The 20,401-nt window shown below is 43.2% G+C and overlaps 2 protein-coding genes across 2 annotated transcripts; both read right to left on the reverse strand.

Annotated features, from left to right (window-relative positions):
• Positions 1 to 5,647: 5,647 nt before the first annotated feature.
• nbl1 (NBL1, DAN family BMP antagonist) lies at positions 5,648 to 10,951 on the reverse strand. Its single transcript, XM_076267499.1, has 4 exons — positions 10,416 to 10,951; positions 9,009 to 9,189; positions 8,550 to 8,661; positions 5,648 to 6,732 (listed from the first exon to the last, which is right to left on the reverse strand). Exons 2-4 carry the CDS (start codon positions 9,179 to 9,181, stop codon positions 6,421 to 6,423), a joined length of 597 nt encoding a protein of 198 aa, XP_076123614.1. The 5' UTR covers positions 9,182 to 9,189; positions 10,416 to 10,951; the 3' UTR covers positions 5,648 to 6,420.
• Positions 10,952 to 13,639: 2,688 nt separating this feature from the next.
• micos10 (mitochondrial contact site and cristae organizing system subunit 10) lies at positions 13,640 to 19,108 on the reverse strand. The gene is made up of 4 exons (XM_076267350.1): positions 19,011 to 19,108; positions 15,170 to 15,217; positions 14,489 to 14,598; positions 13,640 to 13,870 (listed from the first exon to the last, which is right to left on the reverse strand). The coding sequence occupies exons 1-4, from the start codon at positions 19,069 to 19,071 to the stop codon at positions 13,862 to 13,864; spliced, it is 228 nt and encodes a 75-aa protein (XP_076123465.1). The 5' UTR covers positions 19,072 to 19,108; the 3' UTR covers positions 13,640 to 13,861.
• Between the last annotated feature and the right edge of the window lie 1,293 nt (positions 19,109 to 20,401).

Here is a 20,401-nt window from a genome sequence, read left to right on the forward strand (position 1 = left end):
TCTCGCTCACTTGCTTTCTCTCACACACACACTTCACTTCTCTGTCCTCTCGCTGCCGTACTCTCTTGCTTATTCTCTCTCTCCCTGTCTATCCCTGCAGCGTGGCTCTGCGAAATAAGGGATAGAAAGAGAGAGCGAGAGAGCCAGAAAGATACAGAGAAAGAGAGAAAGACCCTGGTTACCACAATAAGAAATTCCCACCATTTTCATAAACATCTCTCTTCCTGAGTAGTCTTTTATTACCAACAAGAGATTATACTGAATGACCACTCATGTGAGTAATAGGGTCATTTGTTTTCTCAATAATTATGCATTCCCCCCTCCCATTCCAACCCAATCCAGATGCTCTGTCCTCTCTAATCCCATGTGGCATCTGAAACAAACAAGTGAAAAATACAAACAGAATAATTAAAGCAGCACTGCATTCATCCCTTGTTTTATTATTTGACCTCCTTGCCAGTGACACCCCCCCCCCCCCCCCCCCCAAGACACCCAAAAATGCCTGTAGTAAAAGGCAAACCTTATTAAGGCTGTGTCCAATTCACTGCCACCACTGCAGAACTGAATCAATAAACGGCGGAATCAAATATGCATCACAGCAGATGGAGGGTGGAGGGGCAGGGTGTGAGCTCCTCGGCTGAGGTGGCACCAGGGAGGAGGTGGTGTCGCAGGAGGGAGGGGGATATAGGGGGAAGATATATTATACATTATACATTACAGTCCCCTAGAAGGAATGGACCTGTCGCTGGGTGTCCATCTTAGGCAACTGCAACCGGTCAAGGACAGGTAGTGAGTGAGCAGAAAAAGGAAGAGAAGAGGGAGAGAGAGAGAGAGCCACGGAGAGAGGAGGAAAGAGAAGAGGGGCAAATAGTTCAAGGAGAGATTTTAGAGAGATATGAGGGGGTGAAGAAGTGAATTAAAAACTTGAAAAGAGAAAATGAGATACAGCAAGAGAGGGAAAGAGAGTCAAAGGAAAATGAGCATATAGAGTCAGTGGATGAGAAGGGGGAGAGATGAGATGAGAGAAGAGGAGGAGGAGGAGGAGGAGGAGGAGGGACAGTTGAGGAGGAAGAGGAGGAGGAGAGAGGAAGAAGGGACATGGCATTGTTCTGAGTAGCTGACTGCTGATCCTATTGTAAGCTGCCCTAAGCTCATTAGACATGACAAGGCCTCATGCATTTTGCACAAGGCAGATGAGCAGAGGTGAAGAGGGGGGTGGGTGGGGTGAGTGCTGCTGCTGCTGCTGCTGGTGCTGCTGCTGGTGGTGCTGGTGGTGCTGGTGTTGGAGGTGTGTGTTTGTGGGGGGGGGGGGGGGGGTGCTGAAGGTGATAATAGAAAACTGAACAAGTTGTACGGGTCTGAAATTAGGTATACCGATAGGCGCATCACTCATTTATTCTGCTGGTTATGATACCCTTGGTCCTTTGCCCCTTCCCTCTCCGCTCACACTGTCCATCACTCTCTCTCTCTCTCTCTCTCTCTCTCACACACTCCCCACCACCACCACCCCACATTCTCTCTCATGCACACAATCTTTTTCTTTCACCCACTCACTCATTTCTGTCATTAGACAAACTGAGAATGATTTGATGAGCCTGGTATAAATAGAACGGATTGGGCTGCAAGTGCTGTGTTTTGGAGATAAGAGGGAGATGGATTGATTCGTTGGAGGCATTAAATCCATCCCCATTCAGGGTTTCTCTCTCTCTCTCTCTCTTTCTCTCTCTCTCTCTCTCTCTCTCTCTCTCATGTGTGTGCCTTTTTCTCTCTTGCCATCTTCCAGCATCAGCAAAGGAGGCTGACAGAAGTACGAGTAATGGAACAGAAAATTCAGAGAGGACAGGGAGAGAGGACAAGGATGTGGGGTGGTGACAGGGGAGAGACAGGGAAAGAAAGTGTAAGCATGAGACAGACAAGACACAGTTGGGGAAAGCAACAGAGAAAGTCAGAGAGAGAGAGACTGACTCTAGGGAGGGGTGGAAGAAAGGGGGAAGAGGCGGAGGAGGAGGAGGAGGAGGAGAGAACAGGGAATGACGGATAATTAAATTGCCATTTCAGGGCTAATAGCAGTCTCTCTTATCTGCCTCTTTCGACTGGGAGAAAATGTAAGTCCATTAAATTGACAGAGCAGAAAAGCACAGAAACAGGAAAATGTTTGAGAGCACAGGAGACAGACAAATGGAAAAGAGGAGAAGAATGGACAGATATAGAGAAAAAGGCATGGGCATAACACTAGCCATCTAGGTCTGTTTGGGGGGGGGGGGGGGCAGGACCACCCACACCCTTACCAGTGACATCCTGAGGTTTCTGCTTGGTGCTATTCCGGTGAATTTTTAAACAATACTGTGAATTTTTAAGACAAAAAAAACAAAAACATTTGTATGGTCATACTGACACTTGCTGGCTATTTGTGGTATTTTATGTATCACACTTCTGTGAATGTACTGCAACATTAGTCCTCATTCACTTCTTCTTTGTAGTCCATGACATTTGGAACATTGAAGTAACATAACCTAACTACTGACAGCTATTAAGTCCTTGAAAATAGGCAGGGGCGCCGCTAGGGGTCGGGGGACTTACGACGATTCTAAGGGCCCAGCACTGACAGGGGGCCCTTAGAATCGTCGAGATTCCACCTGGTTCCTTGCCATTCCTTGCCTTTGTGTACTGCTTTTTCTTAGCGTGTTCAATACTTTTTTCCTGTGTCATTCCACTTTATTACACATTACTCTTCTTATGGACTTTAATGTTTGGATTTTTTTTATATGGGTGGATTATCTGAGTTAATACATAATGTCTGGTAAAAATGTTATGCAAATAGCCTCATTGGAAGTATACTTACTCAAACAAATGTTCAATACTTATTTTCCCCACTGTATAAGGCCCAGAATTATTGTCTGTCATAGGGCCCAAATTTTCTAGCAGTGCCCCGGAAAATAGGTTACATCAATGTCTACATTTCGGATGAAGACGCTTTGTGTTCCATTTTCTTGCTTTGCTGACTTAGATTGATTGCAACCCACTTTCTGGCTACTGCATTCAGCTACAAGCACTAGCCAGAAAGTCATGACAAAAGAGTCCTTACGGTTTATGCTGAACAGGAGCTTTCTCCGTATTCCTACAGAGCTCTCTACAGGGTACCCAACACGCAACAGGCCGAGTGCGGGACTAATGGCATGGAGAGCTCTCGGCGTGACCTTACACTCGGTTGCCTCTCAAAAAAATCATTCGACCCACATGGCTATTAACCTCTGACGCATGTCCTGTTTTTGGTTACTATGGTTACAGCCACCAGAAAAAGACAGCCTTTTGCCTTTGTCAAGTTTTTTTTTTTTTTTTCTCATGGCCAGCGGTCTGAGGTGTGTAGGAGGCCTCACCTTCCTCTTAATCTTAATCTTGTGCGTAAAACTAAGGGTGGACTTGCCACCTATAAGTTTTGACATCTTATTCATGAATTCTCTTAGGCTTGTTAATAGGAGCCTCTCAGAGCAGTGTTAAAACATAAACATAATTATTCTCTTTGGCAAATCTCCAAAAGACATGTGTCAGATGAAATTGATTGAAGCATATCAGATGTATGAATTATTCCCCTAATAACTTTTTTAATTGCTGTCAGTTACTCAACTCATCGCAGTCTCTAATAAGAGCACATCACTGAAAGAAAGTTTCTAGACCTCATTTGAACCCTGAACTGGATGAAGCAATGTGCCTTTTACACTGCAGTCATTATGAAACACAATCTGCTGCGTTCTCTCTCTGCTTCTACCCTCCCTGTTACAGGCAATCTGTATTTTGTAGATTGTAGGTTCACAAAGTAGCCTGTTTTGTGAACCTACAATATACAAAATATATATGTGTGTATATTTGTTTATATATTTTATATGTGTGTGTGTGTGTGTGTGTGTATGTGTGTGTGTGTGTGTGTGTGAGGGTGTGTGTGTGGGTGTCACTCCCACTCAAGGCATGATTGTTGACATGGTTACAGGGTGTCAGGTTCTGACTGATGTTTGTTCTTAGCTCTACGCTGCTATTTCATGTGGCATATTTATGTGGTCATGATGCTTTGTGCATAACGGTGCTGATAAAAGGCCTATACAAACAAGACAGCACAGCAGTTGTGCAAAAGATGGCAACCAAACCTTTGCCTGTCATCCTCCACTATCCTATTACATTAAAGGCATAAAAAGTCCAAAAATATATACTTTAAAAAAAAAAAACTTATGTAGTTGATAAGTATTCTCCATTTCATAAGGCTGTCTGAAAGTCCCTCAGAGTTGCTGTGTTCACTCAGCTGGTCCACTCATGCGTTCTCAGGCTGAGGTGCAGTACCACCAGTCTCCAGCAGAGGACATACATGAGAGATCGGATAAACTTTTGAAGATGAGATATAGATCTTTTTAATGATTCTCTGTCATTCTCTAGTGAGAGAGGGCAAATACTTTCAACCTGTCCATTCAACCGGTCTCAAGATTGGAGATTTTAATTAAACGAACAAATATCAGATGAACAAACTAATATAAATTGCATAATTTGATCATTAATATGGAAAATTGAAACTTCAAAAATAGGAAATATCTGACACAGCCATCTCTGTGACTCCCTTCTCCAAGGATAATGGCTATAATGCTTCAAACTATCAACAACATATGACACTTTTATGCAACCTGCCTAAATAAAACCTCCAGCTACATCACACGCAGTAAAAAGCAGCATACAATCTACACAAGCCGTTAGTGGTCTCTCGACGCAAATGATGGCCACATGTAGAAAGAGAATCCAGCGTACCAAACCACACTTTGGTGGAGATGAACAGTGCATCTAGTGTTCGTCTTTTCACTCTCTCGCCACACAGCGAACCTCCCGACGGCTATGGACAGAATGAAAAGGTCAGAGCCATTTTCCCCCCACTCTTCTCTCCCCATGGCTGTGCCATTTCCCCTTTCACCTGCACCACACAGCTGGGCCGCACCACCTTTACCCCATAAACCCCTCATATCCCAGAGTGCACCGGGGTATTTGCATTTTACTGGGCCCATGATAAGGGTCCTCGCCAGTCTCACAAAACTGTCCAGAGAAAGTGCCAGCAGGCAGGGGTATTTATAGATCAATGTTTTGATATGTAATGCTAATTACACATGTGTGGACGAAAATGTTAAGAAAATTAATGTGTGTGCAATTAGTATTCCAGACACACACAAACCAGATAGGAAAGTATGTGGCCTTAGTAGGATTTATGACTGAGATAATTACATCTTTTCAGTATACGCCACTTAAAAATTACTCAGGGATAATCATCTATTTATAAGCTTTTAAAGACAGAGACATTCTGTTTTGAAGTACTTAATAAAAACTCTAATAATGGTGAGAGCCATATGTCTTTCATCTGGTTTACAGGAATGGAAAACCAATGTGATGAAACAATTTTTTTAGATTTCCATTATTTAAGGCAAACAACAACACAAGAGTTTGAAAAAAAAATCTGGAGATCTGGTTCTTTGAAGCCTGCCAGCAACAGAGTTCTGATAATCCTTTTCAAAAGCTTAGGGGTTATGGCGCTTAAAGCTATACATAGTGGTATTGACTGAGGGATGCCACCACAAAGGCTCATGTGGTCCTGAAGAAATAAATACACAGATGGAGAGCCAGATGTTTGTAAATACAAACAGCTTTATCCAAGCCAGCACAATACACCCAATGTATGAATCATTTCAAGTGGATCAACTGAACTTTTTACCTTTCTAAAACTCCATATAAAGTGTTACTAGGAGGAAAGGCATTTTTCTTGACTCAACAATTTACTGTGTTGTTTAGTTAGACTTGCGCAAGTGAGGCGACAGAAAAGGCAGCACAGAACACAGAGGCCTTTAGAGACATAATCTGATGATTTGCGTGTTTGTGCGTGTATGTTTGTTTGTGTTTTTGTGTGTGTGTGTGTGTGTGTGTGTACATGATTTTGATTGTCTCTTAAATGGGAAAATGTATGTGCGCCTCTGTGAGCAATGATTTAAGTGTGCTTTCAATGTATAATCAGACACAGAGCGTGGATGTTCGTGCTACGTGTGCCACTGGAGTATCTGAATCTATGCTAATGAAAAGTGTTCAAATATATTACTGTATGTGAATGTCTGCGTGTGTGTTTGTGTTAGATTTTCAGTTTACTTTGTGCTTTGTGATCATTTTTGGTAACTGTGTATATGCACGCTGGTTTTGTTTCATACATTCCTGTCTAAAAGCTTTATTTTTGCAAAATGTGGTGTTATTCATAAAAGTGCTGAAGTTCTGCCAGAGTACAAAATCACAGACCAACTCAAACAGTGAGGAGAGAGAGAGAAAGAGAGAGAGAGAGAGAGAGAGAGAGAGAGAGAGGAGGAGAAGGAGGGAGGAGGGTGAATACAGATACAGAGAGGAGCACAGTTGAACTTATCCTCCCTCAGATGTGTCTGTGTGTGGCAGTGGATCAGCGAGTGTGTCGGGATGGTGTGGGTGTGAGAGTTTGTGCCTGTGAGGGTGCGGGTGGGGGTGAGGGTGAGGGTGCGGGTGGGGGTGGACTTCGGCGCTGCTGCCGTCAGGCAGGGACGCGTGATCGATGGAGCTCTCCGAGGGAGACTGCTGCGTGAGGGCCCCCTCCTGGTCACCCTCTTTACTGCAGGACTGGCAACTGCACTGCAGGATGCGCTCCACCAATTTGTCAACACGAGGAGTGTCCTCATTGCCTGGACACTGCAAAGTCACCTGAGGGGGCAGTACAAAGAGAAGTGACATACACATACAGATAGGACTCAATATATGAAGGATACATATATACTGTAGGTCCACCATTCATTTACTCTCTCTTTAAAAGTTCTCTCTCGCACTCTCGTTCACATATACACAGAGCAAGCAAGAGAGAGAGAGAGAAAGAGAGAGAGAGAGAGAGAGAGAGAGAGAAACACACACAATGCTATTTGAAATGATGAATATTTGGCTGGTCACACAGTCACCTGTGGCTGCACTCCTACTCTTCCACCCTACCTGGCATCATCTCAACATAAATATACCACAGTTCTCAGTCTCTGGAGCCAGCACACTGAAACGAAAGGAGCAGAATAACTAACTGCTGAGAGAGGTGAGAGGATGTCAAAGAGATCAAAGAGACAAGGGCGGGGAGGGGAAAAAAGAATCTGAATCTGCATCTTCCACTTCCTATTCACTCGGTCATTTAGTGTCACAGATGACTGGAAAAGATAGGAATCCTTTTTAGCGGAGTATTCTTTCTGCTTGAGACTTGTCGATGTGCAGCACTACTGCCTGACCAAACTTGGATTGTAACTTGACAAACTTGACCAGGATTGTAAAAATGTGCAGTCTGTGATTCTGGCAAAGGTTTGTTGATATTTGAGCTCACCAGCAAATACATTTACACTCATCCATTCCAGGCTCCTTAAGCAATGTGATGATTGGTTGGAATGATGTATGACTCAGTCTCAACCAACTTTGTTTGTTTCCCATTTACAGAGCCCAAACTGTTTCCGAGCACCAGGGAATGACTGAGCGCACACACACACACACACATAATCTCATAATCTCTCATAACTGTTTTATCCGCTGCTTATAAAATATAATACAATGCTGATGTAATCCAAAGTATTCAAAATATGTCACTCACTTTGAGTAATCTACAGGAATATGTTACACATTTTTAGGGCTGTCAAAATAACTGATTAATTTCGATTAATTAATTTGAGAAAAAATAACTGATTAAAAAAAATAACGCAGATTAATCGATTCCGTATGACCTTTGACCCCGATCAGTTGTAGTCAGTAACCATTAGACTGTAAAATGAAGGAGAGAGAAGAAAATGTGCTGCCTAGATCATTGATTGGAACATTTACTTTTAAAAAACGGCCTGATGGTGTTGATTAAAATAAAGCCCTCTGCAATGTCTGCAGCAAGGAATTTACATATCACCGGAGTTCATCAACTCTAAAGTCGCACATCAATGCAAAGAAATAGTGTTGACATTGAGGGGAGTGTTAATTTATTTTCATTGTGTCCCCTAGGTTATATATGTGGCCTGAAATACCTTGCATGAAAAAAAAACCTTCTTCCCGAAGCACTTTTGAATTTATTTCCTCAGCATATTAGGTCATATCATAGATTATTATTGCTATTATTAAAATAATAATAAAAGAGTTTTTGAACTTTAATGCCACTAATGCTGATTATTCAATGATTCATTTGAATTTAAATATTTAAAATACTTTCACAGCGAAAATTATATATGCGATTAATTTAGATCAATTAATCACAGAGTATGTAATTAATTAGAATTTTTTTTTTAAATCGATTGACAGCCCTACAAATGTTATGTATGTTACATTTTAAAAGTAACCTTCCACAGTGTGTGTGTGTGCGTGTGTGTGTGTGTGTGTGTGTGTGTGTGAGAGAGAGAGAGAGAGAGAGAGAGTGAGAGAGAAACAGACAGACAGACAACGAGAGAGAAAAAGAGTTTGTTTTGAAGCACAGAGCGTTCAGCTGGACACGCGGGCCCGTGGCCTCTCCTACTCACCACTTCCCACTGGGTCTCTGCTGGCATGCAGGAGTCACAGTGCACCAGGGACTCAGTGGACTGAGGAAAGGTGTTGGGCACGCTGTAACTGAAACACTGTCCCAGGCATGCCCTGTCAGGAAGCCAGGAGTTCATCGCTCAGTATCTTTTACATTCACCAGAGATTGATACAGTTTGGCAAGAAAAACTGACTGAAGCAATAGCAGGTCTGTAGTCACAAAATCAACTAACTCACATAAAATAACTCACACAGCATAATTTTCGATTTTAAGGCTAGTATTGACCATGAGTAATCTTATGATCTTATCAAATCAACCATGTGTTCCTACATGGATATGCATAATATTTAGTTATATGTGCTAATCTATGCAACCATCTTTGAGGAACTGCCTTAGGAAGCACAGCTGGGGTGTTCCGCCTGTGGGTCTCGGTCAGTGAGTTTCCTCTAGTTGTACTGACCTGTTTTCTATGGAGCGGGATTGGCAGCCTGTGTGCCCGACTATCTGTGTGATGTTCTTGGCTTCGCACCAGGCGCTCTTGTCAGGGAACAGCGCCAAACGGTTGATGTGCGCAGGAGGAGGCGCAGAACACAGCGCGAGGAACGCACAGCCAATCAGCGCACCAAGCCACATAACTGCACCTGGAACAGGTCAGGGAGAAGTTTTATGACATATCAATTCCCCCTTTCTTATTTTTGTGTGTGGTACTATAGCTAAGAAATGGACGCCCATCATTGTTCGAAAAAGCAAGTGTGTGCGTGAGAGGGACTTAAAGGTCTCCGAATTTATTTTGACGTCTATACACAAAATTGTCAAAGTTGCGATATTTAAACCACTATTTGATTCACCCCTGTCTTTTTGTCATTCAGTGCGACTGAAGACTAGCCGTTGTACCAATCAAATTCGGATCATTCATGTGGCCGGCCTTTTTGGCCCCGTGTGCGCCAAGACTGGAGAAGAACAATACCGCTGGCTCAGACTAGGGCAACCAGAGACGGGGAAAGATGTCTGTAAGATATCGCCTGACTTCAATAAACTACAGGAACACTGCGTAACGATGCGGCCACGAAAGAGAGCCTTTGTTTTAAAACTGCAACCGCATGTACATGAGAGTAAAAATCGGCTTCAAAAAGTTACATTTGATCTCAAGCCACCCACGTGTAATTAAAAGTGACAAAAGGCGTTTATAACTAAAATATAAAAAAAGCCCAAATAGACTATACTGCTTTGCCATGCTTTCACACAACTGGCATTCCACACAAATTCAATATCCATGCCCGACTTCCTAGCAGCCTGCGGCGGTTAAAGCGAGTGCGTGAGAAGCATCAGGGAGTAAGAGTGAGAGTGTGGGCGAGGGTGGGGACAACAACTAAATTGGTTATTAAATAGGATATTTAACAATTGCTACATTTTGAATAAATATGTTTGCTTGTTTTCGGCCATTTGACACATGCATGAAGGGGTGACTAAAGGTCTATCAATGAATCATTAGTTTGGTAAATTAGACATTGTTGATGCCAAGGTGCTGCTGAAGTGAAGCATCTCATATTGAGCTAAAATCGAGCTAAACTTAATCACAGGTCTTGAAACAAATGTGCCCTCATGACATCGGTTTATGGATTAGCTTAATTAATAAGCCTACATGTAGCCTTGGCTTTTTGAACTAACGTTCTCTTAGGCTGGGCTGGCTTATAAACAGAGGGAGTTTCATGTCATGTTACAAATACTGTTACAAATAAACTCATTGCTGACCAATGACCATTTTCTACTTTAAAAACCATCCTGTCCATGTTTTCCTCACGCATAGACTACAGTAGTCCCCAAATTGCAGTCACTGCTAAGGTAAGTAGAAACTAATTATACTTACGGTTGGGAACCACTGAAACGTCCGCTGGCACCAGAGATATTGCCCGCTGAATCCCCTTTTCCCAAACCGACCGCCTCTCACCGCGGCCCCTCTCTGTCCGACCCACTGGACACCAGAGAGACTAAGAAATGAGTGATGACGATGAGTTGCAGATAGGAAATTTTAATTTCAAATGCGGACGGAAAAACAGACAATGTTCCTCTCGCGTCCGATCTTAAACAATTACATCACCGAACGAAGGGATGAGGAGCTAAAACCGTGCAAGGAGCGCACGTAAGAAACCCAATCTATCTACATCAACTTCCCTGGGTCCCTCCCCTCTGTACTTTATATCTCTTCTCCTCCTTTTCTTCGTGGAAATGGAATAAATTAGACAGATTTTAGAAATTTGAAAAGTTTTGTGCGCAGTCAGTCTGTTCCTGTCGCTACCGCTTTCTCTTGCTGTGCTATGGGCTCATCTGACTAGGCGCGGCATCGAGGCTTGCCTGGCTGCACGCTGCGTATCTGATTGAACAAAAAAAAAGTGGGGATGTAGAGAGTTCGTCAGGTCGAAATGTTTACGGCCTGGTGACAACATCAGTGAACCCTCTGAATCCATACAGACAGTCGTCAAGGCGTGTCCCTCCCTGTCAAGTCTAGCCAAATAATGTTTGAGGACAAATTGGTGACTTCCCCCTGCTTTTGGCGAGATTCTTATGATTTGAGAGGACAATGTTGCAACGGTTCAGTAGTAGGTGTAGGTTATGTCAGAAGTTTTCCCCCCTCTGAATTGCATGATGCAGTCACTTAGAGCCCTATTTGACATGTGTGGAGAAACTTGTTGACAATTTAATGGTATATGGTCAACACTTGTTGACAATTTAATGGTATATGGTTATGTGCTAAGACATAAAGATAGCCTATTGGTCAACATACATTTTTATGCATTTTTGGTCCTGTCTCTGGGGTTTTGCACAGTCCTACAAGCCCTATGAAATACAATACACTAAAATAGGAAAACAAATCCCTCTGAATAAACATGAGGTGTGTATATTATATCATGCTTTCCAAATAGTAAGGTTGGAGGCACTTTTGTCTTTAGAAACAAAAGTTATATTATGTGTTTGTCAGGCAAATCCTAGCATTACATGTTTTGTCAGTAGCAGTAGACTACACCTTTTGCAGTTCATTTCTGTCCTGGCTGAATAGGGCCTTTGTAGACCATGATCACACCACTGGACATTTGCAAGGGAATTCTACATCCTAGCTTTTGTCCAGAACATTATGTGGTTGTCAGACCAATTAGATTTCAGAAGAGAGTAAGAAATGTTGCTCTGGTAGCCAATCGGTATCAGAATGCTCAGAATCAGGGGTGGGGCCATCCACACCTCAAACAATCTGTAAGTCCATCTCTGTGCAACCCATAGCTGAAGTGCTGCTGACTTAAATGCACACTACTGTAGCAATCACATACAGGGGTTAGCCTATATCAAGAAAATTCTTAGGCTGAGGACAAACTGTATGATATCTTTACTCACATGTTTATTAAGAGTCAAGAGTCAATGAACTTGAAAATGAAAAGGTTTTAAATTCAGCCCAGGTATGGAAGAGTGCAAGACCATCCTTTCTAACAGCAGAGGTCTTGTCCTCTTTGATAACATGCTGGATAATCCTAAGAGCCTGCCAAGAGTTCATCAGTAGAAGTCAACAAAAAAAGAACCACAATAAGCAGACCATGACTGTTTAGGACACTAAATGTTGGTGATCCATCAGAATCATGATTCTATGTAAAACGCATCTGTTAGACAGGCACAGACAGGTACTAAAGGCTTCTCTCATACCCCTGCCTCCCTCTTCGGTTAGCACTTGTGCCTGCACTCTGTCTACTTGCAGGTGTTCAGCTTGGATTCCATCCACAAGAACCTCCACCCAAAGCCACTTCTTTCACTTCACTTACAGACAAATGCCTTGATTGACAGGAGAAGACAAACAACTGAGGCATTTTTGTAAAAGTGCAAACATGTCTGCCCACATAGAAAATAAATGCATCAGTGACTTTGAGAGCAAGCAGCTATGATCAAAATTCAGCTCTGGTGGGATTTTGTGGTTTGTGCATCTGTGAATATGCATGCTTTTGTTCGGTATCTGTCTGTATATGACATTGAGATTTTTTGCACTGGGCCGGACTCACCTGTTAGTAATAACTGTTGAGCCCCTGTCCAGAGCTGGCATTCTAGAACATTCCAAGCATTCTGCTGCACCAGGGGGCTGGACAAACACACGGCTTATGATCTCCCTCTACACACATGCATACACACTCTCACTTACTATAAATGATGGCACCTAACAAAACCAGTCCGGGGCAGACATATTTCACAGTCACAGAAGCTCGCAGGGAGTCTGCTTTCCAAAAAAAAAAAAAAGTGACAGCCAATCGTTACGTGCCACTCTGTTCCACCAGGTATGCTCTGTGCTTGCAACCCTCTTAAGCTCAGCCCATTTATGTAGGGGTCAGGGTATGGAAGGAGAGAGAAAGCAGAACGTCGCAGACATTACACGTGGAGCACTGCCTCTGATTATCTTCTCCCCGCTGTGCAGGTCTGTTTCTGCGTATGTGTGGATTGCCCAGCAGCTGCTGATGAAATCATCGCTTGGCCGTTCTGCCCTGCTCTGTGGTCGGACGACATCTTGATTTGAGAGCGTCCATTTCGGCATATTTGAGGACAATTATGGGAAATAACACTCATTAGTACATGATTAACTGCTCTCTCCTCTGTGCAATTATCCTTTAATGCTGAAACTACTCCGGCCCTGGAAAACAAGCAGATCTCCCATTCCTGGTCAGACTCTGCACGGTCTCATTTTAATATGCTGTTCACCTATTGATTTTGCAGTTAAATTCAACTTGTTCTGCTGTTATTTTTCATGCTTTTCCCCCTCTTACTCCCACACTCTCATAATTTCTCTCTTCTTCCATCTGTCTCTCCCTCTCATTCTCTCTCTCTCTCTCCCTTCATCCCTTTCCTTTAGGGCTGCAGGTGCTGAACCTGGCTTCCATTCCAAAACAGCAGGAGACAAACTCTCCTACTCATTAACACACAAAAACACTCATTCTCTTCCTCTCGCCCTCACGGATGTGCATACCACGAGAGCTACGCCAAAGGACTCGCAGTCAAAACTGAATTATGTGGACAGCTTTAAAGCAGCCACAATGGCATAACACAAAATCCAGACACACAAACCGAAGCCTTTTGATGTTTGTTTTTTTTTATTTTTTATTTTAAATGTCGTTACTTTAATTATTTTCATTATAGTGTGATTAAATAAACAACATTCTTTCCAGACGCAGCAATTACAATGGTGACCGGGAACAGGAACACGTGGAGGTAGCGAACAAAAGAACGTCAAGCAAACAGAAATGAACAGCATGACGGATGACAGCAAAGACCAGCACCTCCCATGCTCCTCTACTGATCCTGCAAGAGAGAGAAAGAGCACAGAAACGCTTGAGAGGAAAAAGAGTGCAAGAAAAAGAAGAGAGTAGGCGGCCAAGGCCTCTATATTCAACCACAGCAACCCCCCCCCCACACACACACACACACACACACACACACACACACACACACACACACACACACACACACACACACACACACATACACTGGCCAGAATCAAGCAATATGATATCAATCATGACACAGAGGTTCTGATTCCAATATATTGTGATACTGTAAGGCCAGCGCTATGCTTTTTTAATTTTTTATCTAATGTCAGGAAAACTGTCCACATGCATAAAATAAGTAAACACTTTTCATACAATCAGAACAGTGGGATCTCCAATTACACTGATCACAATCCCAGTAGTATCCCACATACATAATCACTAAACCTAATATTGCAAAACTCAAATGTACTCTATATTTTCCTACAACCCTACATGCCATATGAACCCACTATAATGACCACTTGTACTGATCCATGCAAGCTTTAGCACAATCATTTATATCTTATGAAGCTCTGTGAGGTACTGATATTCGATGGCCAATATTGAATTCCTCCCCGGTCAACTAGGTAATTTTCCTGAGCATGCCCACCTTAACCATGTGTCCGTGCAGCAGGTACGGTGACCTGAAGTCCTGCTGGCAGTTGGAGTAGGCCATGCCCAGCCCCATTCCTGCACTAAACGCCACTGGCCATGTGCGGCCTACACATGAAATAAACAAACAAACAGACAAACAGGTAAACAACGAACATGTACAAAACGAAACCGCACACACTTCATACTACATGCAAACTATTACAAGCAACTATTAACTCACAAAACTGCACTTGCATGTCTGGTATACCCAACTGGTACCCTCTTGTGCAAAAGAATTTCTCCTTCATTTTGTTTCAGTTCATTTGCAAAAAGGTGTACACCATACAGTTGTGTGGCAACGTTGGGGCTAAACTGAAAGATCAAGGCGCCAACAAGCAACCCCAATGTGCTGGGGTTGATATTAATGGAGCACTCCTACTGAGGAACAAATACATTCGCACAGTAATGTCAGGTACATACATAGATAGATAGATACTTTATTGATCCCCAAGGGGAAATTCAACATTGGACAAAAGCATCTGCTAAATAAATAATTGAAAATATAGTTGCTTGGGTGTAATTTCACAGCCAAAACCTATAATAGTACATCCACAACACGGCATTGATATTAAGTGAAAGAATAATAAAAAATACTTTGTGACACTCAAGGTGAGGGGTGTGGTGGTATGCAACTCACGTTTGAATAACGTGACGGAGAGAACTATGCCAACTCCAAGACCGGTCGCTGAGGGGGAAGAGAGAGAGAAATGGAAAGAAAGTTGGTGGGGATACTCTAAAAACAAAACACCAGTCTACAACATGCTGGGAAATTAACAGCAACAGTCCTTCACACACACACACACACACACACACACACACACACACACACACACACACACACACACACACACACACACACACACACACACACACACACACACACACACACACACACACACACACACACACACACACACACACACACACACACACACACACACACACACACACACACACACACACACACACACACACACAGGTATAGTGTGTCCAACATGGGAGGAAGTACATGTGTGCCAATAACACAAGGTGGGTGGGGGATGTTAATGTGACCTCTGCCCCTCAAACTGGTAAACAGCACCTGCCCGCCAGACGACATCCATTAAACAGGAGGAGGGGGGGGCATAAACACTGACAACAAATAGAGGGAAGAACGGGTCACAACAACAAACTTTGGGGACAAGAAAATGGGCAGGGATTGTAGACATCCTAGAACAGCGGGATACAACTGGACAGACGGATGGACAGACAGACAAAAAGACCAATCCCAAGAGAGTTCATTTGAGGAAAAAAATAACATAAACACAGAGGAACAAAGGAAACCATGGAGAGATGAGAATAGGTAAGATGACAGCAAAGCAGTGTGTGTGTGTGTGTGTGTGTGTGTGTGTGTGTGTGTGTGTGTGTGTGTGTGTATGTGTGTGATCAGACCCAGGCAGGGGCCCAAGTGAGAGGGGAATATGCTCTGGACAGCAGAGCGGCTGAGGAGCCGAGGATTGTGGGACAGGAATGTGTTTGTGTTCTCAGCTTCACCTCACTGTGCTGTACTGTGCTGTGCTGCTCTGCACTTCGGGCAGCCTCGCCCCACCCAGCTCCGCTCCACGCCAGCCAGCAACAGCAGAGCAGCAGCAACACACACAAACAATCGCACTCCATCTCTCTGCCACTCTCTCGTTTCTCTCTCACTCTCTTCGACTCCCCCTTACTCTCTCGCGCTCTTCTCCTGTACCTCCGCTGTACACCTCCCCCCGTCTAATCTCTCCTCTCTTTCTCCCGCAGCTCTCCTGCTCCTTCTCTCCACGCTCACCCAAAAGCCCTCTCATCCTCTCCTGCTTTCTCTCCTCTGGCATTCTCTTTTCTTTTAGCTCTCCTTTCCTTTCTATGCTTCTCTCTTCTACCTTAACCCCCCCCCCCCCTCATTTAATTTTCTTCTTCTCTTCCGTCCTTCTCTCTTCTCCTCCAGCTGCCCTTCTCTCCCCCCCCCCCCCCCCCGCTCCTCAGCCTTTTAATTTGATTCAGAGGCATGTGGCGTAGCCATCGCTTGGCTGCCAGAACACTGCACTCTGCTTACCATTACACAACCGACAAATGTCGAGCACGACCGCGAAGAGGGGGAAAAAATAAAATAAAAACACCCAACTTGTCTTCATTACTTCAGGAGGGGGCCCTGCAAATCATGGCCTGTTCCATAAACTTCCAGCCCCCCTTCTCCCCACGCCAACCCAATCTCCCCCACTGTCTTTCTTGCACAACTGCAGTCTGAGTTTTCTAGTAAAAGCTTGAGCAGAACATCCCTCTGTCCCTCCCTCTGCGCTTCACTCGCTTCCAAACCACTCTCTCACTCTCTCTATTCCTCTCTCCTTCTCTCTCTTTCCCTCCCCATCCAGAGTGGCAGCAGCAGCAACCGAGCCCCAGCAGTCCTGTCTGCCAAATGTGCCTGCGGCAGCACAACAATCAGGATTGTCTTGAGCCGCCCTCACAATATTTATGCACTTTGGCCCACCCTCCGTCTCTCTTTCTATGCCCCATCCTTTCCTGTCCTTCTTCCCCCCCCTCCTCTTCCTCCTCTGCACTCTTCAGTGTGGATCCACGGCCGATTCCCCTTCGAATTAATCATGTCAGATATGGCCCTTTAATGTCCAAGGTCTCATGGAAGTTATGGAGGCTGCAGCTATTCTATGAGCCTTTGAAAGTGATGGCATGTGGTGGAGGCATTAAAAAAAAAAAGGAATCAGCAGACATTTGGAACAAATCAAAATAATGCAAAAGGTGACGGCAAAACAAGCGAGGTTTGCCCACAATCGTAATCTTCCTAATGGAGGGAGAGCACGAATGGAAATATACTGGCTCTGATAGCGATTAACAAATGGAATTTCAGAGCAAGTCATGGACCAAGATCAACAATGACGTAGTGTAACGCAAGGTAAACACACACCACATCAAATGACTGCATATGCAGTCACTTATAGACTGTGTCATATACACATATTACCTTTGCAAATGTGCTCATGACAAATACAGAGAAAATTCCACCTATTTCAGTTTATGAAAAACTCTAATGTTATTGACAGCTGTGCAAAAATACATTTCAAATTTTAAAAATAAATTAATTATTAATCAAATCAACCTAATAATCTGTCAGCCCAATTAAAATAAAGGTAATCCATGTCAAATTATACCTAACTGATCCCCACAATCCTTTAAGAGAGGAAGAGCTAGGAAATTACTCAAATGGACAGGCCGTCATCTGCTTGGTGTGTGTTCATGCACACACAATTCTGTTACACCCACCAATTATAGGAGACATGCCCACACTGGCAAACCGGCATGACGGCCTTGTTCTGAAGGAATGCATCCAATCAAAACATGTGTTAAAAACAGAAATATTTATGGGCCAGCATGAACTGGTACTTCATGACGTCACAGGAGCACACGTATTTCTTTGGGGTTCAGCGAATACTCCTAGATATTACCAATTTGCCATCTGGTGGTGGTGTTTGAGTGGCAAATTCTCAGCAAAACAAAAATCTTTTGTTGTTTGTAATTGCCTAGGGGGCTTTACATAGAATAAAGGCATGCAAACATACAGGGACAAAAAAAATGAAACAGTAATGCTGACAACATTTTACACAAGATAGGCCTAGTAGCCTATGTAAGAAGAGCACATGTAAGGTTGTATGAGATGATTAACCAGAAAAACATGTAGCCTAACTCTTGTTTCAACATTTAAGGAGGCAAAAAGTAGGCTACTACACATCATATCTACAATTTTAAACTTTAAATTACAAATCATTTTTGATATTTCAAAGTAATGTGCCCACTTAGCACAATTCTTGAACAAAATATGAGTGGTTCCTGCAGTTTGCTTTTCTTGATACTCAATCAAAAACTTGTCTTTGAAATCTAGACGATGCATTCACTTCCTTTCCATTGATTGAAAAAAGCTCATTATGGACTCGGTGTGAAAAATTGACGTGTCACCTGAGCACTGAGCCTCAGAACTAGGCCTACTATTATATGGGATTTCTAGGTCTACATCTTTATATTATTCCACCAGTAACTAAGCTTGGTTTGTTTCACGCTCAGCTGATCTCTCAAAAAAGTAACAGGCTGCCAATCCAACACACATGACCGTGAGCATTAATGCCACCTGGCCACATGTTGACATTTTGAAGGACTGTCGTGAGGACACTGCCCCTAAGCACCAAGGGAAGCTCATTTTTGTCCACCCCAAGTCACTAACACCATCTTAATCAACCATTTTCATTATCTCGTTTTATATTGTCCGGTGATCTGCTGCATAACCTAATCGTTGCAATAACAGTGCAGTAGGCTACATCTAGCCTATAAGCTACGATGACCTCTCCGGGAGCGGCCCGTCAGTGTTTACAGTAAATCTGCCGTATGATCGCAGTCGCAGTTCATCACTTGGATGGCATTTCTTAATTAAACGTAGCGTGCTTCTTTTCTTTAATTACCGATTTTGACAGCGCTGTCAGCAAGGCACCGGTCCCATTTACGTCCGTACTCTTCCTCCATGATAAGGCTGCAGAGCGATTGAGCGCAGTGTTTCAAATCTCGCGAGAAACAAAGGAGCTACCGGTCATGTGGCAGCCAAGCGTCATTCTTAAAGCTATACAAAGCTTGTTGTGAAAATCGTGTTACAGCAGGCCATATTGTAGGCCTACTTTTATCGTTAGCATGGACAATAAGACGTCTTTCAGCCTTCATTTTTTAAATAAAGGGCAGTGACATGGCCATAGACACAAGGTAGTCTACTCTGAGAACTCACCTTGAATGTAGGGCAGTCTAGTCTCTGTCATAAAACGTAGGTCATATAGGCAATATTTGCTCTCCGGGGTCTACCGGGAGACCATTGATCTATATTATCTGCCTCTCTGCCTGTCTATATCTACGCCTAAGTCCATCATTTTATTTTACACTAAAGTTGTATGGAAATTGTCTATGAGAAATTATGTTAAGGTTAATTCCTGCAGAAACAAGCCTTCCTCTGTTTATGCTTTTTAAACTTAAAAAATAATGTAGGGAAGGTTTAAAGAAGTTTGCTTGGCCTGTTAGGCTAAACAGCAGCAACAAAATAAAACTGTATTTGGTGCACTTCCTTTCTCTTCAAAACGGTGTCAATCTGTCGTTTTCTGGTAGCCTACTTGGCAAGTTGGTTGTTTGATGTGGGCCTAGGGTTAATCCCAAATTACACTTGTTTCTGGCAGTTCTGGTTGATGGCCTTAGCTTTTCCATGTACAGTGAGTGTTGTTTGCCTTAGGAATTATTGTTTAGGCCTACACTTGTTACATTGACAAACATTTTCTGTTGATACAAGAAAAACAAACGTGCATGCTGGGGAGAGAAAAAAAGAATAACATGAGAAAATAAGAGTCATTAAGTCTAGGCCTATATTCATTTTTTGTTTCCATTGTGTTTGCGACAGCAGTGATGCACCCGAGTCATTTTGGAGATCCAAGCCGCCCAGACAATTATATGCGCTTAACATCGATCCGACCACGCACATTTCTAAATTAAACGACTAGGTGCCCGTTCAAACATGCCATTCCTGTAGAAAACCTGTTGGCCAATTACATGCCCGCAGGTATACCTGCTTTAAAAATAGGATGATAGGGAAATACATCATTCCAGTTAAGCATTCAATAATGAATGCTGAATATTATATTATTATTATTATTATTATTATTATTATTATATATTAGCCTATAACTATGCCTAATGTGCAGTAAGCGGAATTTAGGCATGGCTGCAAGTGACTTTTTTACAGACCAACCCGCAACCCGCAACATTACGCAAATCTCACCCGCACCCGCCTGACCAGTGGGTGCTCTCAGGTCATAAGCCA

The sequence above is a fragment of the Alosa pseudoharengus genome, unplaced genomic scaffold (genome assembly GCF_046254945.1).
Source record: "Alosa pseudoharengus isolate Yale_2024_CS ecotype anadromous, Long Island Sound unplaced genomic scaffold, YU_APseudo_1.1 YU_APseudo_1.1_scf_5, whole genome shotgun sequence".
NCBI classification, from domain to species: Eukaryota; Metazoa; Chordata; class Actinopteri; order Clupeiformes; family Clupeidae; genus Alosa; species Alosa pseudoharengus.